We start from the raw sequence: 20,371 nt of genomic DNA, 5'->3' as shown, positions 1-20,371 counted from the left end.
GCCATTTGTGGCTCAGGCCCTAACAAGCGTATTTATATATGTAATTGAATGTTGTATATGATAGATTTAATAATGGGAGAATTATGACCAAATGTCTACTTATTACTGTAACAAAACACATTGTGAGTAAACATATTATATTCTATCACCTCGCTGGCAGCTGTGCCTCAGCTACACACTGTGTTTAAAAGTCAGTGAGGCCATGTTTTCATTATAACATGATATTAAGTGGGGGGCCGCATGTAATCGATTGGGGGGCCGCATGTGGCCCCCGGGCCGCCAGTTTGAGACCCCTTATTTAAACCAACTACCTTTTCATTCAAAGTAGATAAATGGACGCCGATCTTGTTCCTCGTCCTGTACGACCTGCAGAACGAGCAGAACTGTGGCAGATTTACAAGGGGCTCGTCACACACCGGTCCTCTCTCTCTATATAATCCAGCTCCTTCGGTCGTCCTGTGGGGCATCACAGAAATAGATGCCACGGCCAGATATAGCTGAAACAGAAAAAGGTGCAAAGGAGCCTTCTCATGAGAAGAGATGAGGAGGGAGGTGAAAACTTCCGAGAACATATGGTGTCGGTTGCGCAAGATGCTGTATATTGGCTCAAAACATGTTTGTGCGCTAATGAATAGCTGTGACATCTGAGATGTGTTCAAGGGAAAATTGCTAATCGGGAAATACAGCACTGTGCAGAAATCTTAAGCCACCATTAGATTTGTTGACAATAGAGGATAATTATTTCTAATTCATTGTACTGGAACACATCCAGAAAATATTTTTGCAGTTTTTTTATTTTTTTTTTTAAAGCATTTTTTAGGAAAAAAACATCCTCTACAGGTGTCAAGTATTTAGCGTGATCCACCCTGACACTTGAACAATAACACAGCTCTGTTGATACTGGAGTGGAACCTTAATTAATGTTACTGGTAAATCCTGTGTTTGTCCTACTATTTTTTTATTTATATTTTATTTTTACCTTTACTTAACCAGGGAAGAATCACATTGAGATATATATCTCTTTTACAAGTGAGCCCTGGCCAAGGCAGCAGCACACAATTAGCATAAAACAGACAAGGTCTATTTCATTTAAAGAAAAATGTGCTGCAAAAAACGTCTATTACGCCAGGTTTATTCAAAACACATTACATTACATGCTCAAGCATGAGTTAAACCCATTGACAGCTCGCTAAGACATAAGACCAGCTTTTAAGTCGCATCACTTCATTCCAAATGCCAATGATCACAGAATTTGACAGACAGAAAAAACAACAACAAAGCTGCTGGTGCCCTGAAACGTTTGCAAAGTATATGTGCAAAAGTTGTGTATGTCCACAAAACAGTTCTATTATTTCAATTTAAAAGTATTGAAAGAAGTGATTTAGACACTGTGGAAACAGGCTCAGCATGTGGGAGCAGCAAAAACATCTTCTTATTTGGAAGTAATTACATTTGTTTTGTTGTTTAACTGACAGAAATGTCATCTAAACATGCTGTACTGTGGTGGCATTCACATTCAGCTTCTCTCCGTGGCCCTCTTTCTGCCCTCGAGCCAGAGACCTGCCTCTCAGAGGGTGGGCCATTTAGACATATTTCAAAGTAGCTCAGACAAGGGAACACACTTATTACACATAATTCTCCTCCCTCCTCCTCCTCTTTCCTCCCCCCTTGGCTCCCTCTTTAGTCACCCAGCTCTCCGCCTCTCACTCTCTGCAGCTCTCCCCTCTTCCCTGTAAGCTCACATGCTCCTCAGTCCGGAGGTAGATCACTTTAATTCTGCTTCACGGACCTTTTTCAAAAAACACCCAAGACCTAGAGACCTCAGAACCAGTGACCGTCGCGTGAACCCGGGCAGACCAGCCATGACCAGGATGCCTGTAAACACAGCCATCGTCTCATTCCCCCACAAGTGCTTTTGTTTCCTCTTCACAATGGAACAAGCATTTGATGTTGAGCAGTGTGTGTGTGTGTGCGTGTCCTTTCGGCTCATATACGTTTGATTTTGCATTCACTGGCCATCATGTCCATTAGAGTCAGTAACATCAGCTGTTTTTGTCAAGTGGTTGCAGACCGCTTGACCACGAACCGATTAAGGGCACCACAATTTACGAAAATTACATATATGTAGTGTATGTTTTAGGAAACACCTAACATACATGTTTTTTCTCACGCTTCTCTCTGAAGCTCTCATAAGAACAGTTTGGTCAGGAAACTAATATGAAACAAAAATGATTCAAATAAAGCAAATTATAAAGTTTAGACAGAGGGCCAATTGAGCCATGGTTGTGATGAAGTCATTTTATTGCACTTTTTTATGTAAGACCTTTCTTTGTGTTATTTTGAGGGGTTGCATCTGAACTCTGTGTTGCCAAAACAGTCTGACCCATCCAGGGACAACTAAAAAGTTCTCTTTCTCCAGAGATGCAGCTGTCCTAGATGAACAGTTTTTTTTTTATATGTGTGTCAGACCTAGAACTAAAACTAGAGGACCATGAATCCAGGCTTACGACTTTTCCAGGAGCAGAAGGAGCTGGAGGACTCCGGAGGGCAACTCGTACATTTTGGCACTGACTGGCGGCAACAAGTTAATCACTCAAATAATTAATGTACTATAACAAATGATTCCTACTTTGAGGGGAAATCTCTTAATTGATGTGATAATCATAAATGTAAATGGATTTTTATCTTTATTTCTTTTACTGTCAACAATTACAGTATACATTAAAAAAGAATTCGAATTTTGCTACAATAAATATTGGCTTCTCACATGGAAGCATACGGAGCCCCCGAAGTGACATTGAAGTGATTTTTTTTATTTTTTTTTTATTAATTAATTTTTTACTTTTTTTTCGACTTTGAAACTCGAGATCTTGAGTTTCCAAAAAATTATGAAAACAATTTTTTTTTCTTTTTTCCTATTTTTTTCGGAAACTCGAGATCTCGACTTTGAAACTAGAGATTTAAAAAAAAAAAAAAAAAAATCTTCTTTTTTTTTTTTCCCTCATGTCACCTTGGGGGCTCCGTAGAAGCACATGTGCAGACCTACAGATTTTTATTAACCCCGTATTGTTTTATAGCTGTTTAGCAACACTCTAGATGTGCCATTGATCTATTTGCGCCTGATTTCCTCATCACAATTCCCTCAAAGTAATTTGAGCACAAGTAAAAATCAGTCATTACAGAGCACAATTGTCTTCCTAAATACAGAAGTTCCTTCTTGCCTCTTATATTGATCAGTCTAATCAGTGCTGCTACAGACTGCTCATTACATTAACATCCAATTTTACTGCGAAAATATAGGGAAGCATGATTGTTTCTCGGAAAGTCAATCTCTCCGATGTTGAGCCAAAGAGAAGCAAGTGCACGAATGCACGAGTGGGACATTCTGTGGAATTCTCAGGGAGCGAAGTCTGTCTGGTTTACTTCAGAAACCGGTGTACATGCAAGTTTTTTTTTTTTTTTTTTTTTCTTTTTTGCAGCCTTGTTACTTACATGGCGCCTTCCTTAAAGGGCAGCCGGCTCATTCCTGTGCTGACTGACAGTGGGATTTGCAGTGATAATGTCTTCTGGTGCCAGAGGATTGGGATTAAACATAGTCCAATTTAAAAAGTAAAGTTGCCATGGTGATAACCTTCAGTTTTAGCTCAGATGGTACACGTGAGAAATACAGTGTTATTGTCCTGAGACAAGTCTATTTCAGTTCTGGCTTTGGCCATGATTGCACTTTCAAATCTTCTATCAAATTACAGGGCAGGTGACATTTTCCACACAATTTCTGCAGTGGGAAAAACACCCAGTGCACAAATATTCCCACTTTAGTAAATCAGGATCATAACATTGTTGGAACAGAGTCTGACATGAAGTCCTGCATGAGCCCCAGAGGACACATTTTTATGTCCTTTACCTCAGCAGCACAGTGACCTGTCGGCCTACCATTAGCCCTTCAAGTTTAGGCAAACTTTCCTCTACCATCCTAATTAAAGGGAAAGAATGCCTTTTTAGAGGGTCAAAAGCTTATGAGAGCTGACAGGGGGCCACTCTCGTGACAGTCTGTGGACCTAAGCATCCACAATAGGCTCTGGTTGTACAGGCCAGGAGACTCGCAGTTTGGGGTCAATTTATATCCCCCTCCGGGGCAGTCTGTTCACACCATCACACCTGCCTGTCAAAGGAGACATCATCAGGACATCACCACCGAGAGAACGGGGAGGGAAGGGAGAAGGGGGAGAGGGAGGGAGTGAGGATTTTTTAAAAATAAAAATAAGAAACAAACTCCAGCAGACAGCAATAAAACAATACAATTATTATCACTATTGACCCGAGCCAGTCTCAGCAGTACCCAGGAGGCGAAGCTTGGTCAATAGAAAAATTGCAACAGTCTCATGATAGAGCAGCCTCTGAACGGTGTGGCTACACTGCCTCCTACAGGAGGCTGTGTGAACTACAGAGTGAAACACATAAACTGAAGAGTGGTGATAATGCTTGTCTTTACTTTTACAGAGTACAATATAATGCTGATGGGTTACTTAAATTATAGGCCTGTGGTCGATAAGCTGTGATTTTCACATTAATGGTTGACGTGGTTAGGGCATATCGTGAGACAACCTTTACTTCGTGGTCTCCGCCTCATGTTTTGATTTTTATCTCAACTTCTAGGCATACAGAGTTGGAAAAACTTGAAGAAGATGGGGAGAAGCAGATAGAGGGTGGTGGAGACATTCATTCATTCGTTCTTCTACCGCTTTATCCTCCACATGAGGGTCGCTGCCGCCAATTCCAGCTGGCATAGCTGGCGAAAGGCAGGGGACACCCTGGACAGGTCGCCAGTCCATCACAGGGACACACAAGAGACAAACAACTATTCACTCTCACACCTATGGTCCATTTAAAATGTTAAATTTGCCCAAAATCTGCACGTTTTGGGAGGAAACCTCCATGGCAAACTCCATGTAGAAAGGTGATTTTGCAGAAAAAAACTATTACAAATGTACCTAATCACCTTACTTCAATTAGAGGTACACCTTATGTCCTTATTGTCATAATTCATTCATTCATCTTCTACCGCTCTATCCTCCAGATGAGGGTCAAGGGTCACTGGAGCCAATCCCAGCTGACATAAGGCGAAAGGCGGGGGACACCCTGGACAGGTCGCCAGTCCATCAGGGCAAAAAAAAAAAGAAGAGACAACAATCATTTACTCTCACATTCACACCGACAAGCAATTTAGAGTGTTCAATTTAATGTCATAATACAATTGATTTATAATTTAACATGTTTTACTGCACATCATCTCTTGATATCCTATTTCCAATTACAAGGACCAGGAAGTACAGAGCAACATTGCACGTCTTCGAAAAAAAAAAGAAGCAATTTAAATAAATACCGTTCTTGCTTCAGCTGATCACATTCATTTCATAGTTATTTCATTTAATACTATAAAGGGACTTTTTACACTTAAACATTAACACTAAAAACTCAAATGTTTGCGAGTATAAAAACACAATATATTAGGACTGCAAGAATTACATTCACAGTGGAGCAGTTGCAAAACAACTTTTATATTGCTTACATTCACGTAGAATTGAGAAATATCTACGTCATACAACATATTTACTCACAATATTACAGTGGGCAAATGTTGGGCATGTCGTCCAAATGTGGATGTAAGCAAATGAACTTTCTTATATCCAGTTTTCCTGTAGACGAATCACCGCTTAGGTTTCGACATTTCTGAACTGGCATCGAGTTTAAGTCAACCCTTCGGAAAACAATATACATAAAACAAGGGAAAGAATACATATGCATATGCATATGCAGTGCCATGACTGTATCACTTACACATTGTTAAATATGCATGAAGAGTTCAGCAGATGTGACTTATAGAGATGAAAAATGAAAACCAAACACATAAATAAATAAAAAAAAAGTAGCACACAATAAACAATGAGACGTGGCCCACTGGATCATTTCTATATAGAATATACAATAGCCCCTACACACTGTACAGTATATAAGTATATAGTAGGCTTTCCTCTGGTGACTCTGTTTTATAAACTCAGTAATTCTGTACGTGCCTTCAAACACAGTGGATTAACTTCACCGGTCGCGGGAGAGGCTCGCGTGGATCTGTCGTGCATGATCGTGTGTTTTCTTCACCAAGTTACAAACCGAGTGCACACAGCTCGTCAGATGTGTGACTGACAGGTGGAAGACTAATGATGTAACTCAAACACTGTTTGAACTGCTGCAGCGGGAAATATACAGATATCATTTGGCTTTAGACGAATAAGAAAAAGAGGACTTATTTAAAGCACAGTCATTATATGGTAACTTTATAATGTGGGAATGACATACAGTGCTTAATAAATGTGTTAGACCACCACCCAAAGCCACAGCTGCCATACATTAACAGCAGTGGTTATTATTAAAATAACTTTCTATGCTTCTGTAACGGTTTATACGCCGGTATATAGAAGTTCTTTAACCATAATGATATTTTTAATGCTAAATATTAGTCATGAATGTGATGTTTCTTGATTAAAATGTCAAATTATACTTATTTACTTTAGTTTTAGTGGTTGAATGTTATGCTTGATCCATTTCTGGCTCAAATTTGCATATAAAAAGGGGAATTCAGTTTCTTATTTTCCAAAGAAATGATTCAAAGTGAAATGTTTAAAGATTCTTATAATATTTATGTTTTTATGAGAGGTGGTCAAATAAATTTCTTAAACGCTGTATATTTTGCAATTATAAACACTGATAGCAGCCTTTTACGACTAAAGTAATATTTCTTTATCACCACACTATTAACATTGTTATTACCAAGCTGGAGAACGCATTATCTTAAGATGGTCTTTTATTTTAATTCTTACCGTACTATTATTATGTTGTTTCCGTGCTGTGACGTATAAAGCGTACCCAGAAAGACAATCGTTAACATGGTCCTGATGTTATTGTTGCGTAAGCGCCGAGAATCACACCCTCGTGGTGAAACAAACGAACGATAATGAACTTGAACCTCATCTCCTCTTTAATGAAGGAAGCCAAAAATAAATCATGTCTGCCTGTTATTTCAACACTCTTCCCTCAGGATCCTTCACTTATTGGCTTAGCGGAATCCACTGAAAGTCGCATCTACTCGAGCACCCGCTTAATGGAATCAGTCCAGTGTGGTGCTCATAATCCATGCAGTACATCATCCTCAGCAGCTCCAGGTACAGTATGTGTTGAGTGGAGAAGGATGTGATGGAGAAAGTTGGAAATGCAGTGTTAATTGGAATTGTTTTTGACGAAAAATGACAACATCTGTCTGTAGGTGTCTGTTGCAGCAGGTGTGTGTGTGGGCTGGTCACGCTGGTACTTGCGTGACGATGACGTTGTGCCGTGTGTCTACTTGAAAAAGCAGTGGGACAGCAGAGGCAGAAACAGCAGCAGAGGGTTGAGCCCCGGGAGCCGGGAGGCGAAGCTCGTCACGTTGCAGTCGTCGCCGTAGCAGCAGTGAACTCTGACACCCGGTGCTCTGTAGCCCTGGCTGTTAGCCTGACTGCAGAATGACTTGTAGGAGCACGACTTCATCACTCCACCTGACGCAGAGGCGTAAAGTAGAAGTCAGTTATCGCGGGAACAACTCAAAGAGATTCAGCTCAATACTTGTTGTGTGTTGTTGTGTAATCTGGGTCTGTTACTGTGACAATATCAGTTCAACTGGGAAACTGAGGTTATGGGCTCATCTGACTGGAAATCATCCAACCTGTGTTGTTTTAAAGCAGGGGTGTCAAACTCATTTTCACTAAGGGCCACATCAGGATAATGGTTACCCTCAAAGGGCCAGATGTCATACAGAATAAATGTAACTAAATGTAACCAAATATAATGTAAAATAAAGGTAACTACTCCGTAACATATTGCTAAATAACTTTCTGTATTTATGACTTATTCAAGTTACAAATATGATGCATTATAGATGTAACCCGGTCCATGATGGTGTTTCTGGACAAACTAACAGTCATAAAAGTCTGTATCTGGTCAGGGCAAGACCTGCTCACACACCTTCAGCATGCAATGCTAATGCAATCGCCATGCATTATGGGAAATGTAGTTTATGGTCAACGCATGCCTTAAAGCAGCATAGACCTATTTTAACACAGATTTTTAAGACCAATTAATCACTCGCAGGCCTCATAAAGTGACGTGGCGGGCCACATCTGGCCCCCGGGCCCCGAGTTTGACACGTGTTTTAAAGGTATGGCAAGTTGGCAACATATGATCAGGTTTTACTGCAGAGTTTTGGGGGGAGAGGACATGTTCAAAGTCTGGAGGTCATTCTCTAACATCAATAGAGGATATTTTTGATTAAATAAGTGGCACTTAGGGTAACAGATACACATGATTGGTCAAATCAGAGGTCAAATAACTAGTTTTGTTTTTGAATGAACATGAATGGGATTTTTCTCTCTCTCTCCCTGTTCTACTGCTAAATGTATTTATTTATTCCTTCATTTAAATTTTGGGTGTGGAATAATTGCCCGACACCAGAATTTAAAACTGTTGTTTCCAAAGTCACTTACAGACAGGATAAGGATTTCTGCTGTTGCCCTAATTTTTTGGGGGGATGTTTAAATTAGGAAAATGTTAACTTAATTTTGTGAGGATGAATTGCCCTGGTGCCATGAACACATGGTGTCCTATTTAAGGTTATTGATCGAGTAGAGTAGGAATAGCAAATCTCCTCATTCCCTTAAAAGCCGCAGACCCCAGACAGGGACGTGCTTCCAGACAGCAGTGTGTCCTCCATTAAACACACACACAGACACACAGACACATACACACACATGCTGATAGAAATAGACTTTTAGGGTATTGTTTACTGTTATTAATAGAAGCTGTTGGACTCACTGTCATGGCCCAACACCACAGCACAGGCATCAGAGTAACTGGGACAGGATTTTGACCCTTGCCGGTTGCAGTCTTCGTTATTGGAGCCCATACAGGTAAAGCACCGCAGAGCCTCGCCTGACAGAAATGGAAAAGAAAGCGGTGTTACAGACCCACACATACACACAGTACACAGGAATATAATTTAAAGTAATGGCACATTGACAAAAAAAACCTGATAATTATGTAAAGCACACTGTTTTTCCTACTCTTTCAATTAATAAAAACCACATGAATGCAACTCCTTATACTGACTGAATGGGAGCTGTTTATAATGCAAATGTAAAATCTTCCACATCTCAGTGACAGTAAAAAAAAAAGCCCTCTATCAGGTTTTGTGACTTATTCTTTTGGCCACTGCTGCTCCGTTTGTCCTACAAAAAACCATTTTTAGACCTTGGTGAATGTCTTAAGAAAGCCAGCTGCAGCTGCTACGGCAATGGTAAAGACTGCATTACACCGTGACATACTTAAACTCTGTGCCATTTATCATAAACTCAGGACCCCAACTCTGGCATTTTTTAAAAATCCTTTGGTGACAAAGGATCCCTCGGTTTGATGAGCATGTAAACGGAGGTCGACAGACAGGATAAGACAAGAGTTAAGTTAAGACTTTGTACTAAATCATTCCAAAATAGAGGAAATGATTGAACTTCTTGTCCTGGACCTTAAAACACATGCTTCCTACCTTGAGCTGAAGCTTAAAGAGTCGCACTTCAGCACATAAAAGATATAGATGTGTTTCTAAAGCCCTCCAGAGGAAGGAGTGGTGGTTTGAGAGTGTGCTGACCTTTGAAATATCAAGTTAAGGCTTCCTCTTGAAACCCTCTATCTGTTTTCTAAATTCTACTATGGCCCTTCAGAAACAGTTTTTAATGCTGCTTCTTAAGAGGATCAAACGGAGCAGGATTTATAGGAATCATCACAGAAAGTCTCAAAGTTCTTTGGGTGTTTTTTTTTTTTTTTTTTTCTCACAACTGTATATCTGTTATTGTCAAAACAAAATAACCTCATTTGACCCCATCATAGACACACAGTTATAGACCAAAGATATATTTTTTAAATTGAATGAACTAACGAGCAAGTCATAGACGCTAAGACAGTTTTGACGTGCCCCACTTTCAGTCCTTTTATCACAGCTTTAATTACAACAATAAATCAATGACAGCAACAAGCCTGCAGACCATATTTCCCTCTGCAGAATTGAGGAGTTTGTTTTCTTTTTACTCCTCCTCTGCTCTTCTATGTGTTGAAGTAGCATAAAAAATGTCCCCTGCTGTTTGTGGTTGACCCCAATCTATCCCCACAGCACAGCCGCTCTCCACACACGCTGGAAGTATTAGCCTTCAGGCCTATTAAGAGATTAACTGCAGGGATTGCATGCTAGCTACAGGGGAGGATGACAGTCTTTACGGAGCCAATAAATAAATTAAGAGCAATTAGACAAACTTAGTGTTATAATATGGTCTCATTAAAAAGAAGAAATGTCTTTGTGATGTCCAACACTTCGTGTCAATTGTTTTCATAATTGATTACTTACTTTTTTGGCACATCAAATGTGAGGTGAAAAATGTTGATTAGTGTTTACCAAACCTGGAAACAATGATGTTCTTGAATGTCTTGTTTTGTCCACAAACCAAAAATGATAGTTTTAATGATTTCTTTGTCAAATGGAGCAACAAAAAAAAAACAGCAAATATTCACATTTAAGAAGCTGAAAAGTCAGAACGTTGGTTTTAATTATTGAAAACAAACAAACAAACAAGAAAACGTCTGAACGTGGACATACTGGGACAGACTGTCAGGACAGACAGACAGACAGGCAGACATAAATACAAGCAATGACTTCTCCCTGGACATGGACAGCGGAGAAGAGTTCCTGAAAGAACAATGTAAAGATTTTTTTTTTTTTTTTTAAGTAGGGAAATAGAAAGTCCTTACTGTTGTATGGTAGCAGGAGCAGGGAACCGAGGAGCAGCAGACAGTATTGGACAGCTCTCATGGTGCTGGTGGGTCCTTGTTTGTTCCGATCACACAATGAAAAGCAGCTTGTTTGCTCCTAAAGCTCCCTGAGCTTAATCTGAGCTATCAGATGAGCTAATGTCCCCTTCTGCACTGACCAGGGGGAGACGACTAGTCCATCATCCACCGGGGGCCAACAGCTCTGCCACAGCACCAGTTGCTGCACCAGCTTGGATGGACAAAAAGCGTGAACTTGGACACACCCTGCACCTCCATCCACATAACCTTCCTGAGGTCCATTTCCTGTTCCTGTCCTTATCTGGTCCAACCCTCACAGGACATCACCTTACTACACTGGGTGTACATTTAGCTTCTTCAGGACCAGGTTAACTGGTTAAACACATATTATTTTTACAAGTGTGTGACATTAGTGCAAGTACTGGACAATGTTGTTTTCTTTCTTTTACATATTGATGATATATGAAAGTTGCTATGACTGGGGGTTAAGATTAAAGGTCCAGTATGTAAGAATTTGTGACATCACATACAGTAAGTCGTGTTTCCACCGAGTGGAACAGTCCGGTTCGATACAGTATGTCTATTTTGCGGAATAGTACCAAAAAAAAAACATACCATTGCTCTTTCTGTCGATTGACAGTCGTCACTCTTGGGACTGATGTTTCTTAAACAGGACGCCCATTGTGGTCTGTTGTGTCACGTCCGATGTTGTCCGATGTTGTCCGATGCTACGTATCTGCGCACACCCCGTCTTCCAAGTAAAGGAAGGCTGAGGGCTTTACCGTTCCGAACCGTACTGTACTCTTCCGGACAAAACCATACCATGACAAAAACACTGCTATAGTGAGAACACCTGGTGGCTGGTTTTGTGTAAAATACAAATATACAAGGAATTATTGTAAGGCTGTATTAAAATTAACTATATATATATATATTTTTCTATTTTAAAGCAAGTATACACTTACACAAACAAGCATATAACTAGTATATTACATTTCTGCAAATAAAACCTCTAAAGTGGGCTGGACCTTTAACTCGATAGATACAACACTACGAACTTAAAAAATGTGCATTAAACACTGTATGTTGTACTATTATTCAAGTTTTGAATTGCAAAGCCTGGAGAGACCAGCCAATATTAAAACTATTTTGTTTTTGGAAATTGATTTTAAACAGGATTTTATAACTAATTTATGATCATATAACTGTTTATGTTCGGGCTCAGTCTGGTAGTTATTGCATCGCTGGTACTTTGCTTCTTTTATAACTGGCTGTTTATTGGTTACAAGGCACTTATATTTAATTATATATATATATATATATATATATATATAAAACAACTGTTCCAAAATGACCACAGTAAGGCCACTGCGCTGTATTGACACCTTTTATTGCACTTGGTAAGCAGATGCTGTACAGTAGCTGTGCAGAGAAGTTATTCTTCAGTGTGACACAATGACCATAACAGGACCATAGACCGTGAGCACGACAAGGACATTCCCCCGAAAATGTAATCAACCCCTGGTCACAACTGAATACAGTCACAGATTATATAGCCTTTTATCAAAATAAAACCAGAAAAATAAAGTCGCACGCTCAATTTCATTGAGAAAGCTATGACAAGTATGACAAATATCTACAAGGTTACATGAGGAACGCTGATGACAGAATAACTATATACAAACATCACCTTAATAGAGGTTTCTTTCTCTCTCTCACATGCAAGAAGCTACTGTGACGGTTTGTGTTCTCTCTGTGATTTAACAACTTTTATGAATAGGTCGTCCTGTCTGGTACCTGTTTAACAAAATCCATCTTTCTCTTGTATAAAGAGGAAACAACAACAGGAGTGGGTGAACAGTCTTCTCCCTCAATGGCTGTCATGGCAACATCATTAAAGATAATTTAACCCACTAACCATGCTCTCACTTTCTCATTTTCTCTCTCTCTCTCTCACACACACGCACACACACACACACACACACACACTCATAGCTGATATGGTAAAATTATTTTAATTTTCAAAAACAGACCCGTTACAGTACGATACACAGACACATTACAAATGTACAGAGTGTTTGGACAGGAACCGTCTATCCTGCGAGCACAAAGTCAGTAAGAAATTGAATTCAAGGACCACTTTGACCTTAGATTTCCATCAGTCCTTGGATATGTGGTAAGCACAACTCATCTGCTTGACTTACTGAGCAGTTTCCCCACAGCCTCTCCTCTTTTCTTTGAGATTTTGGCCTTTGGTGCGGTGCTGCCGCTAACTCTTCCCCATCTTGGCGATCAGCTCATCACAAATCTTTGTCAACTCCTCGATCTCTTTGTTCTGTACGACAAATAAATGTAGAATTAAAATGTTTATCCACACACAGTAGATTCTCTATTTTTTTTTCCAGATTTCATATTCTCCACCACAGACCTTTTGCTCCAAAGTGCGTTGCAGTGAGTCCACTTTCACCTGCTCTTTCCTCAGACTGGCCTGGTAGGCAGCCTGCTCTTGCATAGCCTTGGATTGCATGTGTATTATATCTGTACTGGCCCTAAAAACAAGAAAATAGTACAGCAAAAATCAAGCCACCTCTCCATACAGTTACTGTAAGAACAACCACAATATTGCCAGAAATCGAGTCAGTGTGTTTACATGTTAAAGGCGCCATATGTAAGAATGTGGCCAAAAACGGTTACTACACTCAAATTCAAAATACCGAGGTCTTTTAGGTTTCGTTTTCTCCGCCATTGTAGCTCAGACGTAACTGGCAACCCGTGGTTGCTCGGCAGCTGAGACTCTACTGACTGCAATGAATGGTAGACGGCAGTAGGTGGCGCCACATGCCACTTCAAAACATAAACATGATTTGCGGTCTGCAAAAGATTTTTTTGAATGCAAATATTTTGTCTGTACTGTTGTTGTTGGTGAGTTCAGTTTGTTATATGAACATTATTCCTGAGTCTCTGTGACATATTAGGAGGATTTGGCCAGTTGCTTTAGATTTATTACATAATGCACCTTTAAAAGTACTAGGACTAGACGATAATTCTTAGTTAGTCCGACTAAAATCGAGCTAGTCTTAGTCGGACTAACATACCTGGATGATGCGATTCATAGTCCGATTACTGCTGCATGTATACGCCCAGTAAAAGGAGATGATGTATGACCGGAAATCACACAGAGGCAACGTCTTATTTCGGACAACACAGCAACAACAATAAATACATTTTTTCCTCCGCATGTATGTATACTCAGACTCCTGACTCCTTAGTCGGACTATGGCCCTAGCTCGATCAAAGTGTGCATGTAAACTCATTGTGCAGTCCATGCTTTTCTAGAGTAGGCCACGTAGAGTAAACATAGACTTACTTTTCTAGTTTCTCCTCCGCATGAATCTTCAGGACATGATAGCGCTGTTCCTCTTTGCGGACTCTGGACAGATACTCCTGAGCGCTCTTCTTTAGGATGTCTTCATTCTGAACCAGTGAAAAAAATGGTGATTTCTTTAAACGCTTGTCACAATCAAGATTTTCTGTTGTGAACGATTTGCGCGTCAGTCACCTTACGAAAGCCGTCCACCGCATCCTTCAGCTTCTCATAACGCCGGAAGAGGTCGGACATGGACTTTTCCACAGAGTTGAGGTCAGCCAAAGCCTGCTCTTTCTCCATGATCAGCTGCTGGATGGTGTGATGGGAGAGAGACTTGTCTTTCTGGTCTTCCTCTGATGGACACACACACAAAAATACTGACGGATCAGATCATCATCCTGCTGTGTGTGTTGTCGTGAGCGACAGTTTAAAGGCCTGCACAACACATAGGTATACACACACGTGTGTTACACAGTATGGGTTTGTGAATTGATATGACTCTACTGTATAATACACGATTTCTGATAAACCACTGTTGCATGCAAACAACAACACTCAACAATGGGAAAATCAAGAGACCTGCAAACGACAGAGAAACTATAGAGGTGGCTGGTTTCATTTGAGTTTCTTAACTATTCAAGTAGAGTATATGAAAAGGTAACCATGGGATTTTAACGCTTCGATGACCAGCCTGCATAACGCATGAAATTCTGCATGATTGGCACAAGCCTCTATTGCAGAAAAAAACGTCCAAACATGCATGTTAAGTTTTCCAATGTGAAACTACAATACAACTAAGTTCTAAATTCCTTTTTACCAATTATTAAAAATACAGTCAGGACAAAGTGCAATAAAATGGACAGATAATTGTCACTCGATGAGATGAAGAAAGTGAGCACATCCGGCCACTTTTTGACAGACAGATGGAGAGATGTGAGCTGACACAAAGTCCTTGCTACTCACCTGGCATGTCTGTCAGTGTTATCAGTAACAGTAAAGGGCAAAGATGGGAGCAAAACAGACACAAAAAAAAAAGGAAGTGTGTTAAGTCAAGCTGGGACGGCAAGACACGTGAGAGAGCCGAGCGTTAAGACACAAAGCAGAGACAGTTCCTTTTTGTGACAGTGCGTCAAATGCAAATGCATCTACGGAGCCCCCGAAGTGACATCCAAAAAAAAAAAAAGAATAATTTTGAAATAAAAATTTTTCATAATTTTTTGGAAACTCAAGATCGAGATCTCCAAAAAAAATTTTTTTCCTAACTTTTTGGAAACTCGAGATCTCGAGTTTCAAAGTCGAGATTTTGAGTTTCCAAAATATGATGAAAATTTTTTTTTTTTAAATTTTCATTTTTTTCTTTTTTCGGAAACTTGAGATCTTGAGTTTCCCAAAAATTATGAAAACATTTTTTTTTCAATTTTTTTTTCAGAAACTCGAGATTTTGAGTTTCCAAAATATGATGATTTTTTTTTTTTTTTTTTCGGAAACTCAAGATTTTGATTTTCCAAAAAAATATGAAAACATTTTTTTTTTCAATTTTTAATTTTTTCATATTTTTTTTGAAACTCGAGATTTAAAAAAAACCAACTAGTTTTTTAAATTTTTCTTTTTTTCCTCATGTCACTTTGGGGGCTCCGTAGAAATCAGATTACACGGCAGCAAAAAAAAAAATCAAATCTTCAAAAATGTCCAGAGGTGGTGAAGGAGATGTAGGTGAGGGCAGGGATGATGCAGAGATTAAGCCTGAGGTGTAATTTAGTGCATCCAGAGAAGCTGGACATGAGCGGACAAATGGGATCTCCCCCCTCGACCAAAGACGGTATCAATCAAACACAAAAAGCAAACAAAATAGCAAAGAGAATATAATTTGCTCTATTTTGCAAATACACAATTGCAAAAAAAAAAAAGTGGTGGCAGAAGCTAGGTAACAAAAGTTATTTGTTTAAAAACAAAAATTACAAGGGATTAAAAAGACAAAGGAATAAAATAAAAAACTGTATTTAAGGTTGAACTCACCAATCAACTGTGCAATAGTCTTCTCATACTCAGCAAAAACTCTCCTATGGGTGACAAATAGCATATTATCAGTATGTGGACAGTTAAAGTATATAAAGATAAACTGCACGCCTCTAAATCAATCTTTCAATTCATTGTAAGCCTGAGTCGGTCTAGTATTATTATACTTTAAATAGGTTTTGAGCTTTTGTTGGCCTTAACTCTACTGCTTATTGTTTTATTGTTGTTCTGTTTCCATGACAAGCCTTTTTGACTTGTGTAAAGATATGTAAAATATGTAAATATCGATTAATTAAATTAGTTAATTTAACTGCACTTTCTCCATGTGTCTGTCAATATATAACTAAAATAAACACCTTGATGGGTTGTTTCCTCAGAATTAGTTTTCATGGAGAAGTTTGTATTGTGCACCTGTTTTATAGCACATTTTATTACCATAAACTTTGTATAACCTCATTTTTTAAAGGCTGCTGACACAGATTTCCAGATTTTTTAAATCTCACTTTTTTACGACAGCTTTTCAATTATGGACTATTTCATCTTGCTTGTTCTTTAAATGCTTTATGTTTTGCTGTCCAAGCACTTTGTAAGCGTGTCTTGAAAAGTGCTACATAAATATATGCGGTCGCTTGTATCAGCACTGTGCGTCCTGTCTTTGTTCTTGCCGTTTAAGATTCTCTTCCCTAAGTCCAAGCTAAGGACCAACAGGAGCCAATTAGAATTGTTTTCTGTTGCTAGAGGTAAGAGGATTGATTAGCTTTGCCTCCCCCTTAGCCTTTAGCTCCTCCTTATCCTGAGCCTAGTAAGTCAAAGTAAGTAATCTCTGCCTTATCCACACTAACTGAGCTATGGCCAGCTGGACCTGCACCCCATCCACCACCTGCTGAGTTCAGTCCAGACTGGTCCAGGCCTTTCTGTGTGGAGTTTGCATGTTCTCCCGGTGTGTGTGCGTGGGTTATGCAGAGATTAATTGGACGCCGTAGGTGTGAGTGTGTATATGTTGGACCACCTTTTGTCCTATGTCAGCTGGGATTGGCACCAGCAGCATGTAAAGCCTCATGTGGAGAATAAAGCTGTAGACGTTGGCTCTCTGTAACTCCAATTGTCAGACCTTGCTGTGATGTAAGTGATGACAACCTCGAGTTGTCATCACTTACACTTACTAGGTTGTCTTACCTCATCTCCATCAGCTCCCGTTGGCTGTCTTCATACTTTTTCTTCCACTCCAGCACTTCTTTCTCCTTCATTACAATCTGAGGAGAGTGACAAAATCGTCATGCAGTACAGTATTTATAACTTTATTCAGTTTGCAGCATCACACACGCAATTGTTAGAACCACCTAAATAACAAATAACATCGGCAGACAGAAGAACAGAGCACAAGACAACAATAATTTGGCTCTCATATATCAGCTTTGCCTCACTGTCACTCTTTATCATAGTCTATATTTAAAATGAATTAAAGGGATTGTTATGGAGATTTTTTGATTATCAGGTGACGTGACCAGTTATGGAACCTCTGCAAGTTGAAAGATATTATTGTAGACAGCTCAGATCCAAGGAGAACTGAGACGACCTTGAGATAGTGTATCCGGTCCAGATGCCTGGCGCCTTGGTATCTAGGGACGGAACCTTGAAATGTGCCTATTTTGTGTCTTATCGTCAGTTATGGCTGTTAATATTGTACACCAGGTCTGGTTAAAAGAATATGTGAGTAATTAAACCTAAAGATGGCTGAAGTTTAGGTTTGGACAGATGATCATTCCAAGACCAAGGTCATAGTAGGCAAAATATGATTTGACCGTCTCTCTTCAGACAGAAACTGAAGCTTTAAGAATGAAAATTACCGACTCAAACTTAGAAAAAGTGTCACCTCTTCTCGAGCTATTCCCAGTGAGTGGTCCAGATGCCGGGGCAGGTGCGGACTCTCCCCATCATTGTAGCTGCTGGTGGAGTTCTTGGACACAGCACTCTCTACTGGAGATAATAAGTCTAGGTGCTGCTTCCAAGAACAATAGAGGAGGAGAGAGAGAGAGGGGAAAGGAAATATTACCATTTAGAAACCAGACTGAGCTACAAATGAGACATCCTCACCATCAGACCACACGCACATTCTCAACATGATTCCTGAACCAAACCGCAAGGCAGCATCAAACTATATAAAAAAAAAAGGTACCACACAGCAAAATCAATATGTAAATGAGGCAGGGCAGTGATGTTCCTGAAGACTTGGTCAGCCGCGATATGATTGGATGGAACAGTCTTCGTATATAGCCGTAGTATAAAGCCAAGTGTTTGGCTGATGCTGCCCTCGGCTGAGGCGGTCGTGATCGACAATTGCTCGTCGCAGCAGCTTGAATGTGACTGAGTCGAAGCAAGGCAAGAGGGGAAGAAGGGCAGCAAACGATACAGCGAGGGCTGCATCATACACATGGTGAGGGAGGACAGGGGAGAAAAGTGGGCAGCATTGGAGTTAGTCTCATGTTAAAGCATACAGCATGGTCTTACCTGATGGAGCGAGAACCATTTCCCAGATCTTTTACGGGTACAAAGACGATGGTATGGTAAGCCACATAATTCACAGAAGTTATCCGATTTTAGATCAGAATGAGATCTTCTGTGTAAATATAAACCTATTTGGTGACACTTTATAATAATTACACACTATTAGCACAGTTATTAATGTTTTGCTCATGTGCTGAAGTGTTGGCATGTACTGAGCGACTTTGTTGGAGGTGGATGCTGATTGGCTGCTTGAGTAGAGCAACTAATTGGAGGTGGATGCTGATTGGCTGCTTGAGTAGAGCAGCTAATTGGAGGTGGATGCTGATTGGCTGCTTGAGTAGAGCAGCTAATTGGAGGTAGATGCTGATTGGCTGCTTGAGTAGAGTAGCTAATTGGAAGTAGATGCTGATTGGCTGCTTGAGTAGAACAGCTAATTGGAGGTAGATGCTGATTGGCTGCTTGAGTAGAGCAGCTAATTGGAGGTGGATGCTGATTGGCTGCTTGAGTACTGCAGCTATTTGGACACTGTTCCTCAACTGATGAGATGAGTAAAACATTTCTAACTGTGTTTATAAACTACATACTAATGAGTATCCATGCGTTATAAATGATGAATTCAATATTTATTAATGCTTAGCTAGTGCTAATAGTGTGTACTTATTATAAAGTGTTACCATATATTTTTTCCACTGTAAATAACAACACGGTTTCAAAACAAAGAACCTCCACTTTACAACCTCTGCTGCATCATCATCCTCAACCTTTCCACACAAGGCCACTTCTGCTCCCTGAAACTCTTTGCCGATCTGAAAGGGATTTAGTCATCCTTCAGAGAGCCGGATTAAGGGAGGATTGGATGAAATGGTTGAGGCCCACAGGGGTAAAGGAGACTGAGACTAAGAAGCAGAAAAGATAATAAAGTGTTTGGTCTGGCTGGAGCAGTAATTTCATTATTCCAGTGCAGAGAACGACTGGTCGAGTTCAGGTAACCATGGACCTCTTTTGCTTTTAGTCAGGTATTAAGCTTACCCTCTTAGGTTCAATGAGGTTTAGGCAGAAAATTGAAGTAAAATGCATCAACTGACAAAAATATAATCAAGTGCCACTGAGTGAGTGCCTCACACCGCGGTGGTCTTTGGCCTCCAGGGTAGTTACCCACTTTATCCGATTGGTTTCTCCACTCTTTCCACCTCATCGAAGATCAAATGCCGAGTAAACATGTTTGTGTCACATTCAGGGGGTACTATATACAAAAATCACTCGGGTAATAAAAAATCTACAAAATGTGAACAAACATTACATCAAAAACAGCCGAGTAATTGTGTATAAAGACGACAAAAGAGATACTAATATAGCTGCTGAAACCACAAAGTGGACAACACTTACAGGGACAAAGTGCAGCTACAGGAGGCAGGGAGACTAAAACGATGTCATATTCCATTCCTTCTCGGATCTACAGGAGCTAAAGTATATACAGTGCAGTCTTTTGGTATTTGCATATACATTTTGGCTCTGTGCTCCAGTACAAGGAGGATAAAGTGCTGAGTTTCACTTTTAATTTAAGGG

The 20,371-nt window shown here is 39.9% G+C and overlaps 2 protein-coding genes across 7 annotated transcripts in view; both read right to left on the bottom strand.

Moving 5' to 3' along the window:
• Positions 1–7,392: 7,392 nt before the first annotated feature.
• Positions 7,393–10,939, bottom strand: ly6pge (lymphocyte antigen 6 family member pge; the record flags this gene model as incomplete). The annotated part of the gene is made up of 3 exons (XM_083898166.1): positions 7,393–7,586; positions 8,899–9,015; positions 10,879–10,939. The coding sequence occupies 3 exons, from the start codon at positions 10,937–10,939 to the stop codon at positions 7,393–7,395; spliced, it is 372 nt and encodes a 123-aa protein (XP_083754292.1).
• A 1,351-nt stretch (positions 10,940–12,290) lies between these two features.
• tacc2 (transforming, acidic coiled-coil containing protein 2) overlaps positions 12,291–20,371 on the bottom strand; it is a 51,099-nt gene continuing 43,018 nt past the window's right edge. For 3 of the 6 annotated variants that reach the window (XM_083897563.1, XM_083897565.1, XM_083897566.1), the window contains 7 exons: positions 18,174–18,302; positions 17,477–17,553; positions 16,301–16,344; positions 14,477–14,637; positions 14,285–14,391; positions 13,346–13,466; positions 12,291–13,252 (listed from right to left, as the gene is read on the bottom strand). In XM_083897563.1, coding sequence (XP_083753689.1) covers positions 13,187–13,252; positions 13,346–13,466; positions 14,285–14,391; positions 14,477–14,637; positions 16,301–16,344; positions 17,477–17,553; positions 18,174–18,302 — 705 coding nt within the window. In that variant the 3' untranslated portion in view covers positions 12,291–13,186. The remainder of the gene's footprint in view (positions 13,253–13,345; positions 13,467–14,284; positions 14,392–14,476; positions 14,638–16,300; positions 16,345–17,476; positions 17,554–18,173; positions 18,303–20,371) is intronic. The other 3 variants (XM_083897564.1, XM_083897567.1, XM_083897568.1) reach the window with 1 other exon arrangement.

This window comes from Microchirus variegatus, assembly GCF_963457635.1.
Source record: "Microchirus variegatus genome assembly, chromosome: 11".
NCBI classification, from domain to species: Eukaryota; Metazoa; Chordata; class Actinopteri; order Pleuronectiformes; family Soleidae; genus Microchirus; species Microchirus variegatus.
The sequence above is the reverse complement of the archived record's forward strand: the minus strand, read 5'-3'. Positions and strand labels throughout refer to the sequence as shown.